This window comes from Caloenas nicobarica, chromosome 13, assembly GCF_036013445.1.
Source record: "Caloenas nicobarica isolate bCalNic1 chromosome 13, bCalNic1.hap1, whole genome shotgun sequence".
In the NCBI taxonomy this organism is placed as follows: Eukaryota; Metazoa; Chordata; class Aves; order Columbiformes; family Columbidae; genus Caloenas; species Caloenas nicobarica.
The window spans coordinates 12,258,847-12,283,342 of NC_088257.1; the positions used below are offsets into that span (position 1 = coordinate 12,258,847).

The window sequence follows — 24,496 nt, forward strand, 5'->3', positions numbered from 1 at the left end:
GACTAAATACAGTCAGTGCTAATAGGCAAGAACCCTCTGGTTTACTTATGTCAGAGTAAACAGATCATTTGCAACTACTCCAGGTAACACTCTCACTGCATTCTTGCAAAGGTGGTAACTCCTATTTTAGCTACTAGCAAACTTAACAAAGCTGGGGCATAGATTGGGATGCTGGCACACTCATGCAGTCAAATTATTTGCGTAACATGAGGCACGCATTTGGGTTTGGGCAGCAGGTATTTTGGACAATTCTCTGGTGTGATGTGGGAATCAGCATAGACCGACAACCACTCTGAAGAGGATCTTGGGAAACAGATGCCCTGCGTTGGAGGGTAAGAGAATTTTAGGACATGAGCCGTGACATACAAATTGGCCTTATAACCAGGGTATGGCCTTAAATCTGATGAATTTGTTAGTATAGATTTCCCTGTAATGCCTATGCCAGAACTGTTTAATGAAGAAAGAACATAGGGAACAGAGGATATGGCTTTTTCCTCACATACATAGGTTTACACTAAAAAAAAAAAAAATAGAAAAAGCACTTTTTTATACCAGTCTAACACATCGGTTCAGTAAGGTTTTTCTTACTTGCTAGCATTTTCTAGCTGTAAGAAGAAAATCTGATTTGTTTGTTAGATCCTGGATATGTTTTCCCTGTAGCCATAAATATGAAGAAACTAGAGCCATGCAGCTGAATATCTTTAAACATTAGAAAGGATTTAGATTTAAAAAATAGTCTAGTCTAACCCTCAGGTCAAATGTAAATGAGCTGATATCTGAATTCTGAAAAGAGCTGAAGCTCGTGAGAACAGTTCGTATTAAACAACCACAAAGTCAATGTCAAGCCTTGGTCCTGCCTTGCCTCAAAACACAGATTCCAGTCTACATTTTATATTGACTTCTGAATCCAGGAATAGATAATAGCGGCATCCGTCAATTTCTACAAAATATGTTCCTTCCATCCAGTTCCTCCAAGAGAAATATTAAAGTTCAGATAAAAAAAATGCATTTATGGATAATAAATACTTACATGTACCCTTTGAATTTATTGAGATCATTGTTAGGCATTTCACAGACGATGGTGTTTTGGAAAAATTCGGGTTCGAATAAAGTATTCTGCAAGAGGAAACACACTGAGAATGAGTGTCAAATCCAATGAGTACTTGAAATGCTAAACACTAAGAGCAGTTCAGTGTAAGCCACCAGCATAGCTGGAGACTGGAGCACTTGCTCTGTGAGGAGAGGCAGAGGGAGTTCAGGTCGTTCAGCCTGCAGAAAAGCTTCAGAGGGGCTGAGTAAAGAACTGAGATTTTCCTCTCTTGGATTAACAACTGGTTAAATTAAATAAAGAAAATGCTGTGTATTGGACAAGACATCACAGATGCCAATTAGTGAAAACATCTGTTTTCATTTTAAGTGAATGTAACAAATAGTTCAAATTATTTATGAAATGAAACCAGCCTTCAACCAAAAGCAAGCTCAAATGAGAAGAATTTCAGGATTTATGAGGATTTTGAAATACGTTAGAAGAGTTACATTACTGGCCAGGATGGTATAATCATAAAATAAAAGCTGACACATTCGAATAAATGTTTCACCTATAAATAAGACTAAAAGGAAGACTGATAGCAAAAAACCCCAAACAAACAACAAACCAAACAAACAAACAAAAAGAAAAAAAACCAAAACATACAAAAGCAAACAACAAATAAACCAAAACCAAACCAAACCAAGCTAAAAAAAGCCACCAACAAAAAAAAACCACCAACCCCCAAACCCCCCAAATGAACAAACAAAACAGAAAAAGGGAAAGCTGTAGAATAAGTCCATAATGCTGGGAGACGTAAAACAAGACCGAGTTTTTCAATCTAAGTGCTCAGTCCTAAAGAGCTTGGACCTGAATTGAGACACACAACTTTGCTTGATTTCCCCTGTGTTCAAGGAGACAAGTTTGGGTTTCGGACTGCACAAAGAAGTCCAGAAAGCAGAGAGCATGAGAGGTACTTGACTGCCATAAGTGGCGCTTTTTTCTTAACTGAAGAAATACAGAAAACTTTGATTTTAGATTAAGAAAACATAACAAAAATAGGATGTGACAAATGTGAAAGAGAATCATTATCACTGTACCATAAAATCTTTAAAAGAACTAAAACTCACTTTAATCCAAACTCCTTCCGTTAGTAAAACTTGAAATCAAGTTTGCTGCTGGGCCTCCCTACCTTTTCTACAGCAAGAGAGGGTTCCAGAGATTAGACTCCTTCAGAGACTGCAGATCCTGGGAATCCTTCATTGGAAGTCACAAAGATTTTGCCAGGTTGCAATACGACTTCCTTACACTGCCAGGCCTCAAGTCTAATTTTTTTCTTCACTGTGCTTTAATTTTTCATTTATTTTCTCTCTCCTATTATTTTTTTTTCCTGAACAATACATACGTTATTTTTTTAATACATAGAAAATATCTAAGTACAAGTAGAGAAATATAAAATATATAATACATATAGAGGAAAGCTTGATGAATATAAGGGCATTTTGTATACCTTCTGACCCATGTAGCCGAAAATTTTTAGAATCTCTTCAGAGTTACTGTTCATCTCCACTGAATCTTGTTCAACTCTATAATAAACTCAACAGGAAAACCAGTACATATTTTCCGTGCTAGAAATATTTGTGCAACAGGAGAACAGGAAGATGCAAAAGGAACCTGGAGGGCTCATTACTAATGAAGAAAACTAATAGTCTTCTAGTTAGAAAGGGGTAGAGAAGGATGATTTTTCTCCTGTTTTTTTTTTGTTTATGACAAGAATTTTAAATTTGAAAATCCAAGTTAGAAAATGGAAAAAGGAAAAGGAAAAAAATAATCCTTCAATCCTTCCTCTCAGTCTTTTACAGATAGGTGAATTCAATATTCCTAAGGGTAGCCTAACAGAAAGCGCTACTGCCGCATCATACTTATTTCTTCCCTCCTTAAAGAGTCACACTTTATAGACACAGTTAAATCTGAGTAAGTTTTATGCAGCACATAAATCACAGGAACAAACAGAGTTCAAAGAACAAGGAAGAATTTGGCGCACTAAAACCTGTACACATGCTATTTAGTACACTGGTGGTTTTTTTTAGCCCGCGTACAACTCACACTTAACACAGTAAAATCACGGGGTAATAGAGTTGACTGTTTAAGCTCTACCGCTCCTGAGCACTGGCCATCGCCACAATCAGAGCTGCATTCCTCCGTAAGCACCAACACTTCCGGGCATACAGTTTATCTAAATAACAACTCAAAGTCTAAAGAACATAACCATGAATAGGCAGTCTGAAGCATAATTCAGTATGTGGGGATTTTCTGATTTAAAGAAAGACTTCCTTGTATTATAAATGACTGAGGCAAATGTTTGCCTTTTGTGTGATAGAGCACTCTGTGTTCCTCTAAAAGCAAAAATACAAAACCTAATGCGTAAACTATGACTATGTGACACCAATGCAACATTTTTTTTTTCTATTTAAACACCCAGTTTATTGCTCTTTTGCTAAATCTCTACATGTTCAAAGTCTTCAGTGTCTTTCAGGAAAAAACCTCTCACTAATCATCACTGGAAAGCACTGGAAAAGGTATGCTTTATACTATGGCATCCTGAGAAAGCCTTTAATTGTGCTTGCAAAGTGGTTCCTGTTTGAACAAAGAGCAAGTAACACTGGAGTACCCTGCCTGACCACAACTGGCCATGGAAATGGTATGCTTTTATTTAATTAATCTGGTTGCTCACCAGCAGCTGTGTCCCACCCACCAATAACTCCAAAAGATCTTCCCAATGGCACTGCTACTAATGGCTAAATAAAGGGATATAATTCCTAGAATTACTTGCCAGGTTTTCGGATTTCCTGTCTGCTGGAGTGATTCCAATGAAACAAATTATTCCTCTTCACATACAACTCCTTAAACTTGTTCTGTGTTATTTGAAAAACTGCCCTGCCCTGCTTGAAAAGATATGTAAAAATGTAACAAGTACAACGCTCCTTAAGTCATATTTTCTTGTTTACTTCAGGTTTATCACAGAATCACAGAATGTTAGGGATTGGAAGGGACCTCAAAAGATCATCTAGTCCAATCCCCCTGCCAGACCAGGAACACCTAGATCAGGTTACACATGAAGGCGTCCAGGCGGGTTCAAACGCAACAAGAGATCAAACACAAATCAAGAGAATATACCGGTGAAGTGTCTGTAAAAAGGAAATGACACGGTCTATGGAGAAAAAAAAAAAAAAAAAAAAAAAGATTTTAAGCATTCAGACAATCTCCTGGTAATGAAACTGATGTCAAACATGCCAGCTTTATTTAACTTTTCACATTTTAATTTACCCTGAGTTCCTATTCAATTGCTTATTATACTGCCATAAAAGATTCCATTATTTTGCTACAACTCAGCGTGCCTAAGAGCAGTTCCAGTTGAACTGCTGTGTGTCTACCTGCCCAGCAAACGAGCAACAGAGATGCAAAATCCATCAGGAAGCTGTCGACCACTTTAGGAGAGGGCCATGAGCTCTCTTGTCATTGCCAAGCAGAAATCATTCACTCGGTAGCAGTGGCTTTGCTGTGGGACGTGCTGTGTGCCGTGCCAGCCTGTGGCTTATACGCAGGAAAGCCTTGCTGCTGTCCCGAATAGTGACACTGTGTGTTGTTGCTTAAGCATCTGTTGATGCAGTTTACTGCAAACAACTACTGTCTGAGATACGGCAGAATATCAGAATAACAGAAATCCTCTAGGACAAACTCCTGCTTTCTGTACAGGGTGTTGGCTCCAACAGCAAAACGCTTGCACAGCTGCATCAGCACAGCCAGCCCCTCAGGGCTGGTGCCTTCTTGGCTAAAGCTGGGGGGGAAATGGGCCCAGACCAGCCCTGCACTGCACGGGATGCGTTTTCAGCAGACTCACCTGGCTGGAAAACCCCAGCACAACTCGTCGTTGTTTCAGGTTGGTCTCCCCATCCAGGTTGGCCGTCTCCAAGTGGCAGATCCCATTCTGATCGGAGGAGTACAGCAGCAGGATATCGGCTGGGATGGTCTCGTTACACTGCAGCTGCACAAAGTCCCCGACACGGACATCTTTCCAGCATTTCTCGACATAAGCACGTTCTTCCCTGTTACATTAAAAATGTCACAGGTGAGCAGTGACAAGAGGAAGGCAGGCGTCCTGGTTAGGGGGGCTTCAGAAAAATAAAACAGGGGGGTGGCGGCATGCTGCTGTGTTTTTTTTGGAAAGACACAGCACAACAGCTAGAAATTAATGATTTAGACACTTCCATAGTATCACTTCACCATATATCACATTCAAATAAAATCTTCACATGGAATAAAAGAAAACTACAACAAAAGTTCTCTTTCATTCTAGCATTAGCCCTATAACCTCCATAGCAAAAGATAGAAAGTTGTTCAGACTAACAGAGGTGTTTTAAATTATCTTATTCAAGAAATTTAGGCATTTCATACACACACTAAATAATTGGTTTTGACTATGTGACTATTTCTCAGATACTTTCCAACAACATATAGATCTTGAAATAAATAAACTGCTTTCTCAGCTACACTTGCTTCAGGTCTCTGTGGTTTGTAACTCGCAGAAGGTAATTACAAACCTTGAGCTTACTTCACAGAAACAACTTCAAGAGGTAGAACAGCAGACGAATGACCCTTTAATATTAAGCAAAAAAATGCAACTAGAGCCCAAGTATAATTGAAGAGTTAAGATTAAAAAAAATAAGGATCTTCTAAAGAAAACAAAACGGAAAAAGAACCTTGGCGTTCAAGGAAAAGAAATTACTATTTCATCAACAAACTGGTGCTCAATGATTCAGGAAACAGCAAACTTTTTTTGACATTACCTTTTCAATAACTGATCCTTAAACTGCTCTTAATTGCCTAAGCAAACTTAAAACTGCACAATAAGCTTTAAAATTAGTTTATGGGAAAACTGCATGGGCAACAGTGGCCCAATTCCTCTAACTCTGAGAGGAAATTATTTATTCAATATGATTGATCAAATCATCTTATGTTTTGCTCTGTAAGAGGGAAAATGCTCATGATAGTTTAGCAGACAGAAAGTAAAAGGCTTTTTGTGATAACTCAGGGTCTTATTTTTGCTTAAGTTTTTAATCATCCTCATCTATTGCCTGAAGAATCCTGTCTTTCAATTAAGAGTTTGTATCACGGGAAGGGGAGCAGTGATACAGTAGATAAAGCATTTTTCTCCAGTTCAAAGCACACATCCAAGCTCTGCTGCAGTCAGGCCAAAGGCTACTTCTTGCTAACCTACTTTCCCAGCCTTCTGTAAAGGAGAGCCAGCACAATGCTGACAGGCAGACCCTTTCACTTGGCAGATATCCTTATCTGTAAAGCAACATGAAATACCAGCTTCCCACAAAGGTTATGCACACATTTAAATTCTGCACATTTCCCAGTGCTATCCACTTTTTGTTCAAAACATGAACCCTCAAATCCTAACTGTTTAAATCCCTTTAGTGCTAGATGTGAAGCACTTTAAAAATAATGGTATTGTATCAATGATTTTTCCTTCTTCCATCATTTTTCCATTCCTGAACTTCTCATTCTTCTTTCTTATTTTGTCTGACTCTACTTCATGTCCTTTTTTGTTTTGCTCAACAATGGACATAAAAGAGCACACTGAAGAACAGAGGTTTGTTGCAAATTAATTTGATGTTGCTGCAAACTTAAAAAATCCAGACCAATTCTTATTTGAAAAATATTTAAGCAGGTGTATTGAGTATTTATTGCTCTGCAAAGTAGATACCAATGTTAATACAGCAAAACAACTACGTAACTGTGAACCCTTCCCACGTCAAACACTTTCCAGGTAGAACTTCTTAATTTGTTTGTTTAAAACATAAAAATGAGAGTACGGAAGCAGTTTAGAACAAGCAGATGGCTTGCCTTGCTATCCTAGACATTTGGATGCCATGTGTAGTTTGCATATGTTTGTCATGACTTCTGCAGGGCAATCCTACCTCTCTGTACGTCAGCTCTTGCACAGTTCTGAAGTTTATGGAACACCCTCCGATTTTTTTACTGCTCACAAAATGCTGTAGAAGGGCTCTGCCCAGTTGGCTGTCTTCCACATCAGTCTTTAGAAACCAGGTTAGCAAAAATAATCCACAGAAATCATAGATTTGTGACATTTTTTCACTAATTCCCTATGACACATACATTACACATAAAGCTTCAGGTTCTGCCCATTCACTAATTAAAGTGGAGACGGTGAGTCAGAAAAGCCAAAGGACAGCTTTCAGGTCAGAGGAACAGTCTTATTCAGCACAAGGACTCGAGTTCAGGAATTGCTAGAATCCCAAACGTGTTCAGTTGAACAGACTGTTCCTCTCTCCCAAGGAGCACTGAATTTGGTAAAGAAACACATTTTCTTTCCCTGAAAGAACTACTCAGCTGGAGCTGGAAGATTAACAATTTCCTACAGTACAAAGGTTTTCTACAACTTTGTAGAGAATTACCAACAGATGAAAGGAAGAAAAGCACTTCACAAGGAACCTGGTGTACACCACAGCAGCACTGGCCCGGTTGCCTAACAAGATTTTTCAAATGGAGCAGTTTCCTTTCAGCAATTCTTGTAACTGGGAGCACTGCCCATTTTCTGTTCAGTGATTAAAGTTCATAGCTCAAGCTCCAGTTGCTAAATAAACAGAGGAGCTTTGTAAATCTGTGATGGTCTGACAAGAAACATATAAAAAGGGCAGAGATGTTTATTCAACAAAATAAACAAGATGGGGTGGTTTTCAATAGGCGGAAGGCTGGAAATCTGATTCTTGTAGCACGTAGCAGCAGGGCTGTGCCATGTCGTACATGTGATCCAAGATGACAATTTTTCAGCACCTTCTCTCCTTTACCAGTCAATTTATCAAAAGCACACTTAAAAAGTGTTCCCTTGCTGTCCTGGGATATCAGGTAGCGTGATAATGCCCACCAGTGGGTCTACAGACGAGGCAGTTGGTCTTGAACAGTCGAAGTGAAGTCTGCCAGAATTTGTTATTAGACTCATCATATCTGACTGGAAAGCCTGAAGTAAATAGACTTTATGGAGTCATTTTTGGGAAGAATGATCGTAAAAAAAATTCTGCTGTGTTTGGAGATTGTGGGGGGAACATGAATAAATTATTGACTTTGTGTCAACAATTTCATTTCACATTCTTGGGTTCAATAAAGATAAATTTCAAACAAAAAACTGGGTCAAAACGGATAGTGAATGGCAGCAAATAAAAACTATTGTTCTGCTCCCCAGAGGAAATGAAATAAAAGTCATTTTTATGTGCACTCCACAGCTTATTTATGTGTCCTAGATTGTCCCAGAGAAAGATCTTCAGAAACCTTTGTCATCTAGAAGCATTGTATCAATTAATTAGTTCAGTGAGTCATTTTCTTGAATTACTGCAAGCTCCATCTCAGGATTCTTTGCAGCTTGAAGACATTGTTTGCTCTACCTTTCGCCTCCTAAATTGCCATTAGGTTATAACACTTCGAATAAAATAATATCAGTGTCATGAATAGAAAAACCCAAATATTCATACTTTATCGTAGGTAAATTAACTAGAAGGTTATATTTGAAAATGACCCCCCTCTAGCATCACCTGTTTTATTAAAAATGCTCATGTTCTGAAATTCTCAGTTCTACACAGACAACAGCCTGAATCACACAGCTACTTACCCTTTATGGTCTATTTTTGCAAACAGAAATCCCACACATTTTTATCCTGTTAAAGATCACACCAAGTTTTATATGGAAAAACCTCACAAAATGTTTTCAAAGACCACTTATGACCATGACCTCAATGTTAGGAGCCACTGTCAGAAAACTTTGAAAAACTGACAACAAAGGAGCAGATTTAAGATGTGAGGAAGGCACTAGACTGGAAAGGGACTGATCCTGAAACCTGTCGATAGGTCAGGGTACAGCTCAACTTGGCTGACAATATTCCTGAGCTACAGATATTATCTGAGCATGACAAGGTGCCGCATCATCTGTGCCAACTCAACACTGGCTTCTGCCACATTACTATTACACTAGCTGGGAAGGTTGTTTTTGTGACGTGGACATGAGCCCAGCAGCATCAGTGAATGATGTCATTTAGCAGCAGTCCATCCTGTAACAAGCCCTCATTAACGAGCAGCTGTAGCCTTTACCTGTAGCCCCAAACTCTCAGGCTTTATGAAAGCAATGAGCATCTTTCAAAGATAATAACAGTGAAATATTTCTAAAGTCTAATAAAATACATCTTTAATTATACCATTTTGGTATTCCAAATTCCTTACTGCTAGCAACAGATCCTATCTTTTTATGTGCTAAAACTGTCTATAGCATCCTGCCAAGGAAGTTATTCTCCCAATGATAAAGAAGCCTATATTCAACTTCTGTAATCTATTGGTTTTTTTAATACTGTCTTGAACAAAATGCAATTGCTATGATTTTGCTTGGCACCAGCTGGAACAAAAAGGTAACTCCAAGATCAGTCACTTACTGACTGCTAATCATTAGCATTAGTTTCTAAGGACTCTCATTAGCTTATGAAGTTTCTGGAAGCCACAACCTAGATCAGCTTTTTTGCTACAGTCATCTCCTTACATGACCATGTATCTCTTGAGGTCACACAGCAGAAACTTGCTTTTCTCCAGGTTTTAATGGTGTCTTAAAAATCTAGAAAGTTAGGATGGAACTTAATACCATGAGGTCATGATTCTGCAGGTCTTTGAGCCAAAACCATAGGTTCTCATTTATTTGCCCTTTGTCTTTAGCCATTAGTTTCTGCTGCTGTCTGCTAAAGCACTGCACTTTTTCTGTGAAGCAGCTTTAAATGTCTTGGCAGGTAATAGATCTTGAAGAAAGCTCTGATAAAGCAATACACAAAGTGGTGGTAGCATTAGTAATGTATTTACAGGTTTTCTTCCACAGAGACCAAGGGTCCTCACTGTAGCGATACACACTGAATGATGAGAACTGCTAGCTCGCTGCTCTTTGACTTTTAAGTGCTGCTGCCTGGACCAGCTGAGTGTTGAAAACTTGACATTTTCCTTTTGCATTTAGTCGGTTCAGCACGTCACATATTTCTTCACCACACAATCAGCATGCTTATCATTAGATGAGCTCCCATTTTAATGATTTCTTTGCAATTTTGGTCTCATGGTTGCATGGTGACATAAGAAACCTGAGCGTACTATTGGTTTAGGCCATTTTCTCAGCTCAGGGGAAGTTTGAAGAATGCCTCAGGCTGCACAAACAGAAGGCACTGTCTGTACCTTCAGTAAACCCACTGTTAATTCAGGTATCCATAATTAAACTAGGTACAAAAATTCCACAGTACGTAAAATACATTCAAAAGTTATACGGATGACAAGAGCAGAGGATGCTCACTGCCAGTGACAGTCCCACGCAGAGAATAGTATAACCATGTTTGATGTTAAGCAACGGAGAGGCATTGGGTCTTTCCTGAGGGATAGCGAGTTGCAATTATATCGTAGCACATAATAATCCTGCAGTCATTGTAACTTATTCATATTACTACTTTTATAAGAAATAATTCATGTTTCGGTTGAGCAAAGTTCATGCTTTATGGCACCTTCAGCCATGCAGGAACTGGAGATCTTCAGATCTTCAGCCTCCAGCTGAACAAATTCATGCATCATTGAGAGAAGGTACCACAGGGGAGTAGAAGCCTTGGTATTGCTATACCCAAGAAAAGTGATTGTAATTTTGCCTGAGAGAACGTGACAGGACTTCAAGCAGGCCACAGGATTGAGACCCTCTCTTTTTTTTGGCGTATAAAATGAACCCACCAAAGCCTCCAGAAGGCTCCTAGTCTTTAAAGCTGTTTTGTTAGAAAACAAAAATAACAAAGCAGAAAGAAAAAGCTCTTTAACAAGTGAAAACTCAGTGCTGCTGAACAAGACTTTAAATGAAAGCATTGGGAACAAAAAACTCTTTTTGTGTAATGTACCCTTGGCAGGATGATATTTTCCTCTCATCCTGCTTTCTACTCTGCAAACTTTTAGGTTCACCCTGGGTTGAACAAGCTGCAAATGATGTTTCCTGGGTCCAGAGTAAAGTTATCTTTTTTCTTTCCTCTCTGAGATTTGACAGGAGGTCAATTCCTGTTTTCAAGCATGCTCCCCACCCTTCTCTGCCATCTTCCAGATGCCACGGACCACTGTCGGTCATGACGTCTCTGGTCAACTCCAGTTGCTCCCCCAGACATGAGGAGCTTCCAGGGGAGCTGCAATCTCTCCTCCCTTCCAAAGGTCCAGCTGATCAGAGCATATGACGGAGGTTGAAACAGAAAGGCAGCCTTTGTCTTCACTACCCCACTTTCTTAATTTCAAGAGAATATAAAGTATACCATGTATATTCAGTAACCTGTAGGTAAGCAGATCTCCATTGCTGTCATAGAGATTTCGTAAACAATGAATCTAACATATGCGTCATAAATTATCACACTGAATTATAAGACTTCAATCAACTGATATATTCTCTTTCAAACCAGTTAATATATCTTAAGCCATTTCCAGTTTTTCAGCTGTTGCCAAGTTGTGACTTTGTGCACCACAGAGATTTTTTTTATTTTTCCTTATTTCCGCATTGCTGCTCGAGGGATATCCCAGAGTTAGTGTTACTGCAGAAGTTTTTAAATGTTCTAAAGCCTTACACTAAGCAGATGAAGAGTCATAGCAGAGGCCAGCCTGACTTTTCCGTGTCACAGCCATCAGTGGACGTACAGAGGAAGAGAAGATTGATGCTTGTAGGAACTACTTGAATACCACAGGGCCTGAAAGCATCATAGAGGAACTTTCTATGGAAAGAGTAATCAGGCTATCTCATTTAGGATGCCTGTTGACTTACTTAGTTTTCTGACAGCTCCAGAGGATGAGTTGAAGCATATAAACTGGGATTCTCTGAGTCGCTGTCTCAGATACCCAAGTTTAAGTGCTTAAAATTAAACAATGTGAGTTGCTCAATTAATGTTAATGTTTTTATAGCTGCTAGTACCTGATGTATGTGCATTCAAACAAGCATGTTGCTGTGCCATCTTGAACTGTGCACAGTCCTTGCATTTTTATCTGAGTATCTATTGAGACACTGAGATAATTTCAAGTTAAATTTTCCAGAAATGCAAAATTGATGTAAAAACCTTTCTGGATGGTATGGAGTATTTACAAGACTGTTATGGCTTAATCCTAGGGCTATATTAGATCCAGGCCATACACTAATTACATACCAAGTAGCTCTTTGGACATTACAGAACTTCAAGAAAATTAAAAAACAGCTTTTAGCAACTGCTGGGTTGACATTCACTTACAGGTTGTATATGATACTCAGTACCAGCCCCTGCTGTTAATAAGTTAACGACAAACTGGAGAGACTTCGGAGAAAAGTAACCACAGTAGGTTTGGAGGGGGTGACTGACAAGAAAGATGAAAAGAGTGATCTATATACAGATCATGACTAAAAGGTGTCTGGGTGTAGCAAAATGAACATGATAAAAATCACTCATATTTGAAGATTATAATTAAATGTTGTGGATGAAAAATAATTAATTAGGGTTGCATGAAACCAGGTGACTTAAGGAATCTGAATGAAATTAAAGAGGGATAATAAAGCATAATATAATAGAAAATGCTTTGACAATCACCTTTTGTAGTAATGGAAGCCCCTTTTCTCAGAAAACTGAAAAGCAGACAAAGTATATTTTAAAGAATACCAGGAGAAAGGAGGCACCTAAATATGGATCTGTAACATCTGCAATTGAATGTTTTGCTTCCCCCTCTTGGTGTTGCGCAATTCGATCTGACAGTACAACAGTTTGCACACAATTATTATGATTCCAAAAGTTTGATTCAGAACTTAAAATCCCCACAAACACCAGATCTAAGTTATTGCATCTCCTCAAGACACTTAAGTATCTGGTAATTGTCTCTTGTTTTCTCAATTAAACGTTCTTCAAATACCCGTGCCTTTTCCTTCATTTGACTAGCAGACTAGATTACCCATTCCAGCTGATCTCTGTGAAAAGAAAATTAGAAGAAATGTGACTACAGGACAGACTATTTAAATTCAATTTCCCCTTGGTCTGTGCTGAAAGAAGGCAAGTTACTGCATTTCCCCCAGTCTTCAAGAAAGTTTTGAATAACATTTGGCATTTGGAAAAGACTGTTCTGCCTTCATGTTTCTCCTGGAACTGGAACCAGAGTGATTGTTATTGAAATCTGACATAAAGACAATATACTCTCCAAGATGAACTCTTAAAATCAAAGTAATTTTTTATCTTAGGATAGAAGATAAGTTGCTCTATTAAAAAGAAATCTTTGCTGCCACAAGATAGAACAAAATTTGCAGTGTCTTGAAAAAGACTTTCACCTCTGTTAAAAAATTACCTACAGCAGGTGATTCATGAGGAAGAAAGTTGGAAGACATCATGATCTTCCATGACTTTGCAGCTAGCAAGAAGAACAAGAAATATCAGCTTCCCGAAGCACTTATAGAAGCCTGATTAAAATTATTCATTATATAATAAGCTGTAGGATAAATGCTATAGTCTGAAGCTCTCCTTATTTTCCTTTCCCTTACATCACCTTTTTGAGCCATAAAGCTTTGGTGAAAGACAAGATTCCAGACAAGATTTATCCGTAGATCAAAGTATTTTTAATGGGATGGGATAACCAATTTTAAAACAGGCTTGTGTCAAGATTCTGCATAAGAAAATACTCATGGCTAGAATGTGGATCTGGATCTGTAAGTATGTTCTAATTCCATGAGGGACATTTTTCTTTTATACAAAATAAGTTTTATTGTATTTCTCACTTCTCATGTTCCCATGGTAAAAGGCTTTTAGATATAAATTAGCACGATTGCTTTATGTAAAGAGGAAATAAATAATATTCCCATGCAGATCCATTCATTAGTACCTACTGTACCACCTACTCTCTTTCATACTGGTTTTAACGTGTTAAAAAAAATGATCCATTGCCTCATGAATTAATATAACATCGAAAAGACTAAAAAATCCAACTAGATTGCAATCTCAAAGATAGGAAGAGGCAATTTTGCCACTTACCCAAAGAGCTACAATTGTTGACAGTCTTCATGGTGGAAAAGAGAAGGAATCTTAAATGAACAATATTTAGAAACTTGTAAAATGTCTGCTTTTTCAGACAAGTTGGCAAAGAAAGCAGTGTCATTTTTTTTTCCTGACAAGTTATTATCTATATACAGAGATAAGTTTAGTCCCCAAAGAAGCAAATCCATTGTTCTCCTGCTTAAAAAGCAGGATGTAAAAATAAAAATCTGACAAACACATGCAAGACAAACAAACAGAAATGACAGCACTGTGTGATAAAAGCCAGAGTTCTGCAAGATCTTGTTTGTGAAAGCGTACATTATAAAAAGCACTGTCGATTAATTTGAGGGATGACAAGCAACATTCAGGAAGATGGAAAGTTTCCCTCTTCTGACTCTCAGAGGTGATATTTTAACAGGGAGAATTCATTTTCTACTTTTCAGACAGAACAGTTTTGATACAATAAAACATATTTTTCAAACTTCTGAAAGTCCTAACAGCAAGAGGTCATGAAACACTTTGAAGAAGTGAGCACAGACACATGTAGTGAATTCATTTAAAGGTGACTGAACAGAAGCATGTATTACTATCTCCCATTTTCAAATTGCGTTTTTACACAGTTTCATTTTACATACAACCTAGTAAAAGAAATACAACTGAAAGCTAGTCTACAGTCTGGAGTATAAAATTCAAAGTAGTTCAAAGGGCTGCATTTTTAAGAGGTTTCTTGGCACCTAAGGAGGCACATAGATCCCATGACAGATCTTGTTCTGTGCTACCTTACATTGATAGAATTAAGCTTCCTTGAAAATGTCTAAGAAATCCAGGTGCTCGATAGCTATTTAAGCACCTGTTTTCAGTGCACTCTGTGTCTAGGAAGCTGATAGCCACCCCAATACCAGGAAACTCACTATCCTTCCCAGTCTGAACACAAGGTTTAAACCAAAAAAACCAACATTTTTTTCCCCGTGTCAGAACAAATACCAGGTATTATGCATACTATGACTTTTTTTCCTCTTTTACTTTATCACTGTGATTTTCCAGAAGACTATTATTATTATTATTATTTTTAAACAAAGTCTCACCATTGATAAAAGACCTCAAGCCACCCTTTTTTTCCACCCTTTTTTTTTTAATTAAAAAAAAGCTGTACAAAACTCACCTGTTGTAAATGTAGCATCCCATATGATTGATTTCTTTGTCTAATTTATACCGGCAGAAGTCCTCCCAAGCATCTTTAATGGCTGTAATGGCCATTATAACACAAATTGGGATCACAGAAACTTCTGGTTGGAAAGCATTCACCACTGGCACAAAATTCAACAATGCAATAAACACAAAATAAATATTGGCAAAGCGGTGAAACTGCTCGTAGATATTTTTAGGCAGGAAAGTCAAGATGGTATATTTTGTGGTCTTAATTTTATTGGAGTCATAGTATCTGTTAGGATTTTCCTTCCACTTCGTACTTCCAAAGGGCAAATTAGAGACGATCACTCGTCTATTTTCATTTTTCTTCTTTCTTTTCTTTACTTTTCCTCTCTTCTCCAGCTCTTCATTTTGGATTTCAGTGTCTGGAGCACCACATGGGCAGCATGTTTCCTTGAAAAAATGTTTTTTCCATATTAACCTAGAGAAGCAGTTTGCAATACTTTTCCTTGACATCTTGCTTTCCTCTCGAGAAGTAGTCTCAAGTTGAATACCAACAAAGTTAGAAGAGTTCAATAAACCATTTAAGCTCCCAAGCGGTGGAGAGACGAGTGAAGATGTCCAAGGTCCAGGGCTGCCTCTCGTTCGACTCCCGGCTCCACCTGCCCAGGGCCAGGTCTGATCCTGACTCAGCCGCACCGATCCCAGCGCCCGCGCCTCAGAAGTGACAGAAGCATCCTGAATGTTTTGTTATTCCTGTTGGCGTATGCCCGGAGGCCCAGTGCAGAGCATTTCCCTGGCATCGACTGTCTGCTCACACGAAGCGTCTCAGTTTCAACACAGAACAGGGACGGAGCTGAGAACGTACACACAGTTCTCACAGTTCACTCCATGAGTTTCAGAGTCACTTTATAAGCCTGGGACTTGCCAGGAAGTTCAAAGGTAAAAGGCAGAGCTCGCGTCCCAGAAGTCAGTGGCAAATTACTCTAAGCCTCAGTGTAGACAGTATTTCTCTTTTACTTCCTCTATCTACTATTTGTTTTCGTGACCATAACATGGATTATAAAATGAACAATGCCCATCCCCTCAAACCAAGCAAACCTGTGATTCGGTAGTTGTGAGAATGATACGTAGACACAGGCAATTGAGGACAGTTTACTGAGATTGCCCCTCAGCCTGATCCTTCTCCTCTGATAGACCTCCTGTGTCTGGACACCCAAAGCATCCCTCTCTCACTCAGTAACCCATTTCCAGCCTCTCATTTCTTCTTCCTCATTGGTCCTTGTGCCTCTGACACATACGTACATAGTACAGATGTGGTCTAATTTCCAGGAGAGCTAATGAGATATGTACAAACCATAGTAATTTTTTCTCTATGGCCTGGGCTTAAGAAGAGGTGAAAAAGGGAAGAGACCCCAACACTTAAACTTCTTTTAAATGAAAACTCCTGTCTACTGCATTCTGTAGTGACAAGCTACATAGTCTGAAGACAAGTTAGTACTTGGACAAGAAACTCTGATGAAATAGAAATGTTGCAATAAGAATTGCACATGAAAATATTTCTTCCTTCTGAGTCAGTACTGAGCAAACATCCCAGCTTATTGAGGGTGTTGTGCCATCTCCAAAGTGAAACCATGCTGTATTCATCACCTGTGTTTACTGGAAGTCCTACTGGTTCCTGGTTATTCTTCACCTTGAATTTTTGTATATTAATTTTTGTATAAATGGTTATAGTATAAAACTTCTCAAAGACATTGCTCCAATATGTTAAACAGCATCAGTAATCCTTTCCAGACTTGGATACATTTCATTTTTCCTTCAGACCCTTCTGCTACCTGGAGAGGATGTTGTGTGTGTTGGCAAGCTGGTTTGGAAACTTGGAATGAAAACTTGTATGTCAGCACACACTGCCATGATATGAAACAAAACTTCACTGATATCAGGATGACTTAAATGAGATAAATGAGGCATTTTTAAAGGCAGAATAAAACTCTTTTATAATAGATTGTCAAACTTACTGTAATCCAAAAGGTCAGTGAGGGACTTAACGCAAAATCAGATGAGCAGTTTTCACGTAAAATGCAAGGAAAAATAATTAGTTTAGTTTACTTACTTGTCATATACCCTGGTTTTAGAGAAGTTTATAGTCTTATCAAATTGGTGTTTTCTATAGTCTTCAATAGCATCTTTAATCATACCGGTAAGCAGCACCACAATCAGAGGCAGCATAGTAATCTCTCTGTGGAAGACTTCCACTTGAGGGAACCAGTTCAGAACCACCAAAAAGAAGAAATAAAGATTACCCAACCTGAAAAGTTATAAAATAAATAAAAAGTAGTCAGAAATTAGAATGTGTCCTTTTGTTAATGAACATCCCCTGTTTTGTGTCAAAGGAACACTACTCATCTCACACCTCTACCCTCCTCTTCCTTTCTGTAAATGAATGAATCATTTAACTGAGATGCTATTTTTTTCTTTAGAGGAGCCTGTGAGATACATTTTCAGAGTATTATAGCTACCTCCATTTTTCCACATATTACAAATACCTTTTATCTCTAAGAGCTAAAACTTCTTTAATGATCCCCCACTGCCTCAGTCTTGGAAAAAAAACCCAAACAAACCAAAGCCATAACAACAAACAAAACAAACCCAAAATTAAAAGAAAAAAAAAAAAGCCACAAAAACTTAAAAACCAAAGTAATGTACCAGAATGGGTGTAAAAACCCACATGTTCAGAATTATGGAAATGACCCAATCAGGAATCTATGCAGGATTGCACACATGGAAGGTCAAATTATGAATGTGTAAATCTAATATACAGAATGCAAATTTCAAAGCTAGAGATGGATATATAACTTTCATTTATCTTTATCACAATGATATTTCCCTGGGCATATTATTGACATGATTCATTATGCTGAAGGAGGACATAATTTCAAACCATCCCTTGGAAAGAAACCTGACCTAGTGCTTGCTATCTTTGATGTAAAACACTGTATGCATATACATATGTACTGTTTATAAGTCAGTAGAAACTCAGTTGCGTACCATTAAAAATGTACTAAAATTAATCTATAAGCTCCTGAAATGTATAGAATTTCACAGATGTCTTAACACATCTATTGAACATCTTTTCTTGTTCTTAAAAATTAAAAGTTTATTCAACAGATTTTCAAGGATTTTCAAATAAAACCTTGACATTTTTACAAAGAAAACTGTCCCAGCATTCAAGCAAGAAAGCTAGCGACAGCACCAGTTTAAGCACAGCTAGTGTTTACTTGCTTTAAACTTTCATTTCAGTCTGAATCAAGTGACATTTGGTTACAAATAATTATCACCTAAATTTTAGTAATGTGGCAACTGCAAAAGCGGCTCTTCTTCAGCATCCTCAAATATCACTGTTTAAGAGACAGTTCTTAAATCTCGTGTGTCATTGAATGTTTTTTTTGTTTTTACCTGTGAAGCTGCTCAAAAAGATTGTGGGGCAAAAAAGTGAACCACGTATATTTTGTGGTCTGCATCCTATTTCCAGAATAAAATGTAGAAGCTTGTTTCCAGTCTTTCTGCTGTCTCCCATTGTTGGGAAACACAATCCTCCATTTGTTTAAGTCGAGTTTTGGTTTGTCTCTGCCAGAAAACAGCAGCGGTGTTGATTCTGATAGAGTCTGGGAGGGACGTTCAGCTCCGCGTCGCTGCCAACGGTACAAAGCAGAGTCCACAGACAAAGCCATTCACACTGGGGATGTCAGGCTGAAAGACAAATGCATGACAAGGACTGAAAACCAATTCCATTCTGGTAGAAAACTCACTTCATGTCTTGCTAGCAGAGGTTTATAATGCAGCAAAAAATACTTCTGTTCAGTGCATTACATATTCAGTCTTCAAGCTCAGCAGTTTCTACAAAGAATGCACAGAATAAAAGATAAACCAAAATCTTCTCTATGGAAAAAAATCTATTTCTATCTCTGGGGAAAAAAAAAATATCCCGAATGTATTTTCTGTGTGTTATAACAGCAAACTAACATAGATAAAGCCAATTTAACAGAGGTGAACAATAGCTTTTCCATCACAAATTCTATATAATTTTCCTCAGTCATAAGCTGCCAACAAATCTGTTCAGACATTTTTCTTCAAATGTCTTGGACTTTCTTACAATACTTTTTCTATTCACACTTAATTACGAAGAGGCTGGTTCAGGTGTTGAGTCTTAATAGCTCAGATAATAAAGAACTGCAGCATCAGCTTAATCTCATTTACACTCACATAACAGTTTTCCAGAGTCTCCACAGAAATCTGATTTGAATGAAAAATGCCAGCCAGCACTAAAACAATGGATGTTTTATTGGTTGGAGAGATAAAGGAATTAAATCTCCCAATACTAATCCTGTTATCGTTGAACACTTGTCTTCTGACTTATTCACACAGCTGCAACTGCAATAGCGATCCTGTGTGCAGGATGCTCAGGCTCCAGCAGCGCAGGTGTAGATGCTATTATGCTCAATCCGAACACAGTAAAATCTCAATCCAACAGCAGGAGCTTGAGGAATGGAAGCTGCCTTACAACGTGGCACTAAATGTGAAAAAGAAAAAAAAAATGGCATTGTACTTGTTCAACTTCAAGGTTCCACTAAACAAAACACCTGACGTGAACCCATCTCAGACCTCAAAAGACAGTGGTCACAGTGCCATATCCATGAAGAAAGAAGCCAACTGGCACCACCATGCAATTAAATGTGTCGCAGGAGATGTAAAGACTTCATAACATAAACCATGCAAAACTAAGCAACTGTTATATGGGAGATAATTACGTAGCAGGATGTATAATCAAAGCAGCAAGCTAAAGACTTTCTTGACACATGAATTTCAGTGCTGGCAATGAAAAGATAGCAGGAGCAAACATAATAATTATTATTTCAGATCTGTAAGAGTAAAAAGGATCCTAAACTTGCCATCAATGCTAGGAGATGACCCAGCAAGAAAAAAGAAAGAACTCGAAGATGTGTCTTTCTGTAAAATGACAATTTTCTATTATATAATCCAGCCAACTACTAACAAGAATCTTCCAACTTACTGGCACCTCAATATGTTACGCCAGTTATCTTCTGTATGGCAGGAAATCCATAAAAAATGTTGCATTCCTCTGGCAATATATCTAACGTGTCTGTCCCAACTCTAAAAGAGCTTCATAAAATCCCTCTTCTGCAATTGTAGAATATTTTATATGTGCACACCTATTTGATTTATGTTTTCATACAGATGTCATTGAAAGAACCCATGAAGTATGGATTTTTCCAACATATATTTACTGAAGTGACTGGTTTTCTTCTATCTGGCTACTGACACTTCAGTGCTGCACTACATATCCAGAAAGGGAAAGATCAAGGTGATGTAGACATTTCCAACACAATTTTGTTTGGGATTTGCCATCTATTCCACTTCAGCATAGAGATTACAACAAGTGCTAACTGCAGCGCTGGCACATAAGAGCTGTTGCTGTTTTGTCTACGCTCCTCTTTACCACTCACTGCAGAAATGCTTGCTTGTAAAAGGAATCAGCAAATTCCAGCAGTCTGCTTTATTTCTGACTGGAATTTTGAGTCTTTCCACAAGAGGAGATCAGAAATGCCAGAGAAGCACCAGCCACGGCTGCAGAAATTTGCATTATGCTCAGTTACCCTGCAACTGCTCAAGGCGCAACATGAGAAACACAAGGAAAGCACGTGGCTGCGCTTCAGCTCAGCCCTTGCCAGGCTTGGAAACAAGGGAATAAAAAGAATCCCCCCCTCTTTAAAATGACAAAACGTAATAAGTGGGAGGAAGCCTGGAGAAATTACTCAGGTAAGTCATACAGGGGAATATCTGTGACAATTTCCCTTTATTATTATATAATCATGGTGGCATAAGCTTTTGGTGTCCCATCATCCAATCTTTTGTGACATTGCAGTCATTAATGCTATTACTATCATTCTCATGGAGTCCCACTCAACAGCCCCAAAAGCCTCAGTTTCAAGAAACTATTTTCTCTCTTTCTAGTCCATTATTCATGGATGTACCTGTGGGCAGCTCTCAACAGGACAGACACATTCTTCCCACCTGTAACTCCCATGCATTTTTCCAGTGAGAAAAAAATTGGGCAATCTAACGTAGAACAAGTCATCTCTCTGCTTGTGTAGATGCCCCCTCAAGGTTCCCACAATCACAGACATATATTCATTATATGAAATTATAATGAATCATAACCTATCTTATTTTTCCTTTTAGCAGCGGCACTCCTTCCCACAGTTCAAACTTTTGTCACTCTTCTCTGACCTTCCAGTGGAGACACTGTGGTCTCAAGTGACCTGCAAAAAGCTAAAACATACCTAGATACCTCGATTACTGAACTTCTGCATTTGGAAAAAAAAAAAAAACCCAACAAACTAGGCAAGAAATGTATAAGTGATTAAACTATTATCTATTTATAGCAAAGGTAACTTAACCATACAGAAATGTGTCAGCTTGATATCCAGTTATGTAAAGATGTGAGATGAGAAAAAATGCACAAGCTGGTGTTAGCACAGGAGGTTATAAGCAGCAGTCACATTATTTCACAAGCCTGCATGAAAATTTCTGAAATGTGAAGCAATAACCAAAGTGTGAAAAGCTTTACACCTCTGCCATAAAATTATGGAAGAATATATGTCCAAGAAAGTTTTCAAGATTTCTGATGTTTAATGAAAAAGCGATGTGAACAATACACTGTAAATTAAAATGGTATCATTCCTACTGTCATCAGGGAGCTCTTGAAAAATCAGGGTTTTTTTGCAACAAAAGGAGGATTGACATCATATTCTTTCTGTAGAGTCTGGGGTGCAATTTGATAACTTTCATCCTCAGGAAGTTCAGAGGGACAATGTCACTAAGCATTTTTTAATTTGCCGTTTGCACATGGATTGAAATATCAAACTTCTGTTAACTAAAAACAATGCATCATGTTATTCTTGGAAAAGTTAACACATTTTGCCTAACAGTTTTGTAATGACACTCTGAAAAAGATATTGGTTGTGAAATGCTACAGACTATCCTGTCTCAGAAAGAGGATTTTACATACGCAATAAACACAACAGGAGTGTATTTATTGCAATAAGCAGCCATTAATCATATCTCATGAAACCTAAGGCCATTATTCATGTTTCAAAAGCCTCATTTATTTTCTTCTTGCTGCATTTAATCAGTGAAACTGTCACCATTGTTAAGGTTAGTGCCACATTTCTGCCCTAAACATCTTCTGAGAAGTCAATCTGTGCTCACGATTTAGCCCACACTGTGATGAGCTTTCAAAGGTAGCCCTTGCCCGTACCCATAACATACAGTATCCAGGGGATGTGAACACATTTGGAAACTAGAGAGAAACAGGATAATTATTTATTCCTTTTGTTGGGAGAAGAGCTGAAAGGCATATTGTGTTGGCAGAGACAGAAGAAATGATATCAAGTCCTTTCAACGTGTTTGGACGGTTCAGCATATCAGAGTTGAACTGCTGTATACTTCTCTGTATCAAGGCCTCCCAGGCAGGCCTATGCTTTTTGCATTTTCATTCTTTTATATATATGTCATACTATAGTGAGAATATGCAAGCATTCTTACATAAGAGAAGTGAACTTTCTGTTCAAGAGACATTTCTTAGACAAGAAACAAACTGGAGGGAAGGTAGCACTATCAAATCCAGCATGCAGTTGGTGGAATTTGGCATTTTTATCCACAAATGTTTCAAGCCCATCTTCTATTTGTGAGTACTGCCATTTTAAGTCAGCAAAAGTATTTGTGAATTATTTCCCTTCATTGGAAAAGGGATGCTACAATAGCCCACTGATTTGTTTTCCTCTTGCATCCTTGTGTTGACAACGGGAAAAGACCCTCTTGATTTTTCATAGATAGCCTATATGACTAGCATTCTACCTCTGATTGCTTAATTTCATCCAACACTAAAGAAAATTTACCCTTTATATGATAGAAACTTACTGCATTAGAGAGGCATGCCAGTGCTCTTAACTAGGAAGAATTAGTTGTGACACACACTTTGTAAGTATTCTTTTTAAATACTCTCTCTTTTCTGAAGATTCTTGTATTCAAAAAAATGTATTGTTGACTGTAAGAGAAACCTCATCAGAAATCCAACAATAAAAACCCAACTTTTTCTCTTTGGGGTTGCCTCATTCCTGCCAAAAAACAAGCTCAGCTGCAGATCTCTGCGTCACAGACTTCAGAATCCTGCTTCTCCTGCATATACACAAAAACTTCTACACAATCATACCTTGTGCTCTTTATTAAGGAAATGATAAATCCACATAAACCCCCCCCCATACCTGCTCATAGGCATATATAAAAACAACTTCAGAAGCTAGGAATACAAAGCTGCAACTGTCAGATCTAACAAAGAAAGATAAGATATATTCCTGGTTTTAAGAAGTTGGTTGGGTATTTCTGAAAATTTGACTTCAGGTAAAAATTTCACACAGGGTGGAGCTTACTTTTGAAAATCAGTACTGTGAGCAAATGCAGTGGTGCCACTTAAATCAGATGTGTGTGTTATCGAGAACTACAACTAAGAAAACATCCTTCTAAGTTTTCGCCTGATATTTTCTTTTCTGCATTGCCTGTAAAGCAAGAAGGCATTAAATAACAAAAGTCCCCTCTAATACTTAATTCCATTTTCCCAAAATTTCTATTGTATTTCCTAATTGAAAGCAGCAGCAATTTTTCTTCTTGATGCCCTATGTGGATATTGTGGCATCTGTTCAAAAGACCCATTCCCGGGGAAGGTTTGGCTGGGGAGATAAACTTTGCCAAGTGAGCTCAGTACTATAGAAATTTCAGACACAAACTTCTTTATCTGCTTTGCAATTATCTCCTAGGAAGCTCTTTCATTTTTTGGTGATACTGTATAGAAAATCCTCCTCAGTCACATCAGTTCGGAGAAAATATTTTGTGGTTAAGACTAATAGAAAAGGGAAAGGAGATTGGGAAGAATGAGGAAGGCAATTCCACTGATTAACAGGATGCAGACCACAGCCTAAAATTATGTTGTAACATTTTATATTAGAGAAATAATACTTGCAGTATCAAATAAAGTTGCTAGAAATTAAAAAGGAGCTCCAAAGAACTGCTTCATTCAAAAAACGCTTATAATTGCAGACTTTTCATTTAACTGGCAAGACAAAAGTATTTTAGATTAACAATTATATCATGT

The 24,496-nt window shown here is 38.0% G+C and overlaps 1 protein-coding gene across 1 annotated transcript in view; it reads right to left on the reverse strand.

Moving 5' to 3' along the window:
* The window catches only part of ATP10B (ATPase phospholipid transporting 10B (putative)), a 52,800-nt gene extending 33,802 nt beyond the window's left edge, over positions 1-18,998 (reverse strand). The window contains exons 1-4 of the mRNA XM_065644185.1: positions 18,724-18,998; positions 17,381-17,575; positions 4,929-5,133; positions 1,031-1,116 (exon numbers count right to left, since the gene is read on the reverse strand). Coding sequence (XP_065500257.1) covers positions 1,031-1,116; positions 4,929-5,133; positions 17,381-17,575; positions 18,724-18,998 — 761 coding nt within the window. The remainder of the gene's footprint in view (positions 1-1,030; positions 1,117-4,928; positions 5,134-17,380; positions 17,576-18,723) is intronic.
* Between the last annotated feature and the right edge of the window lie 5,498 nt (positions 18,999-24,496).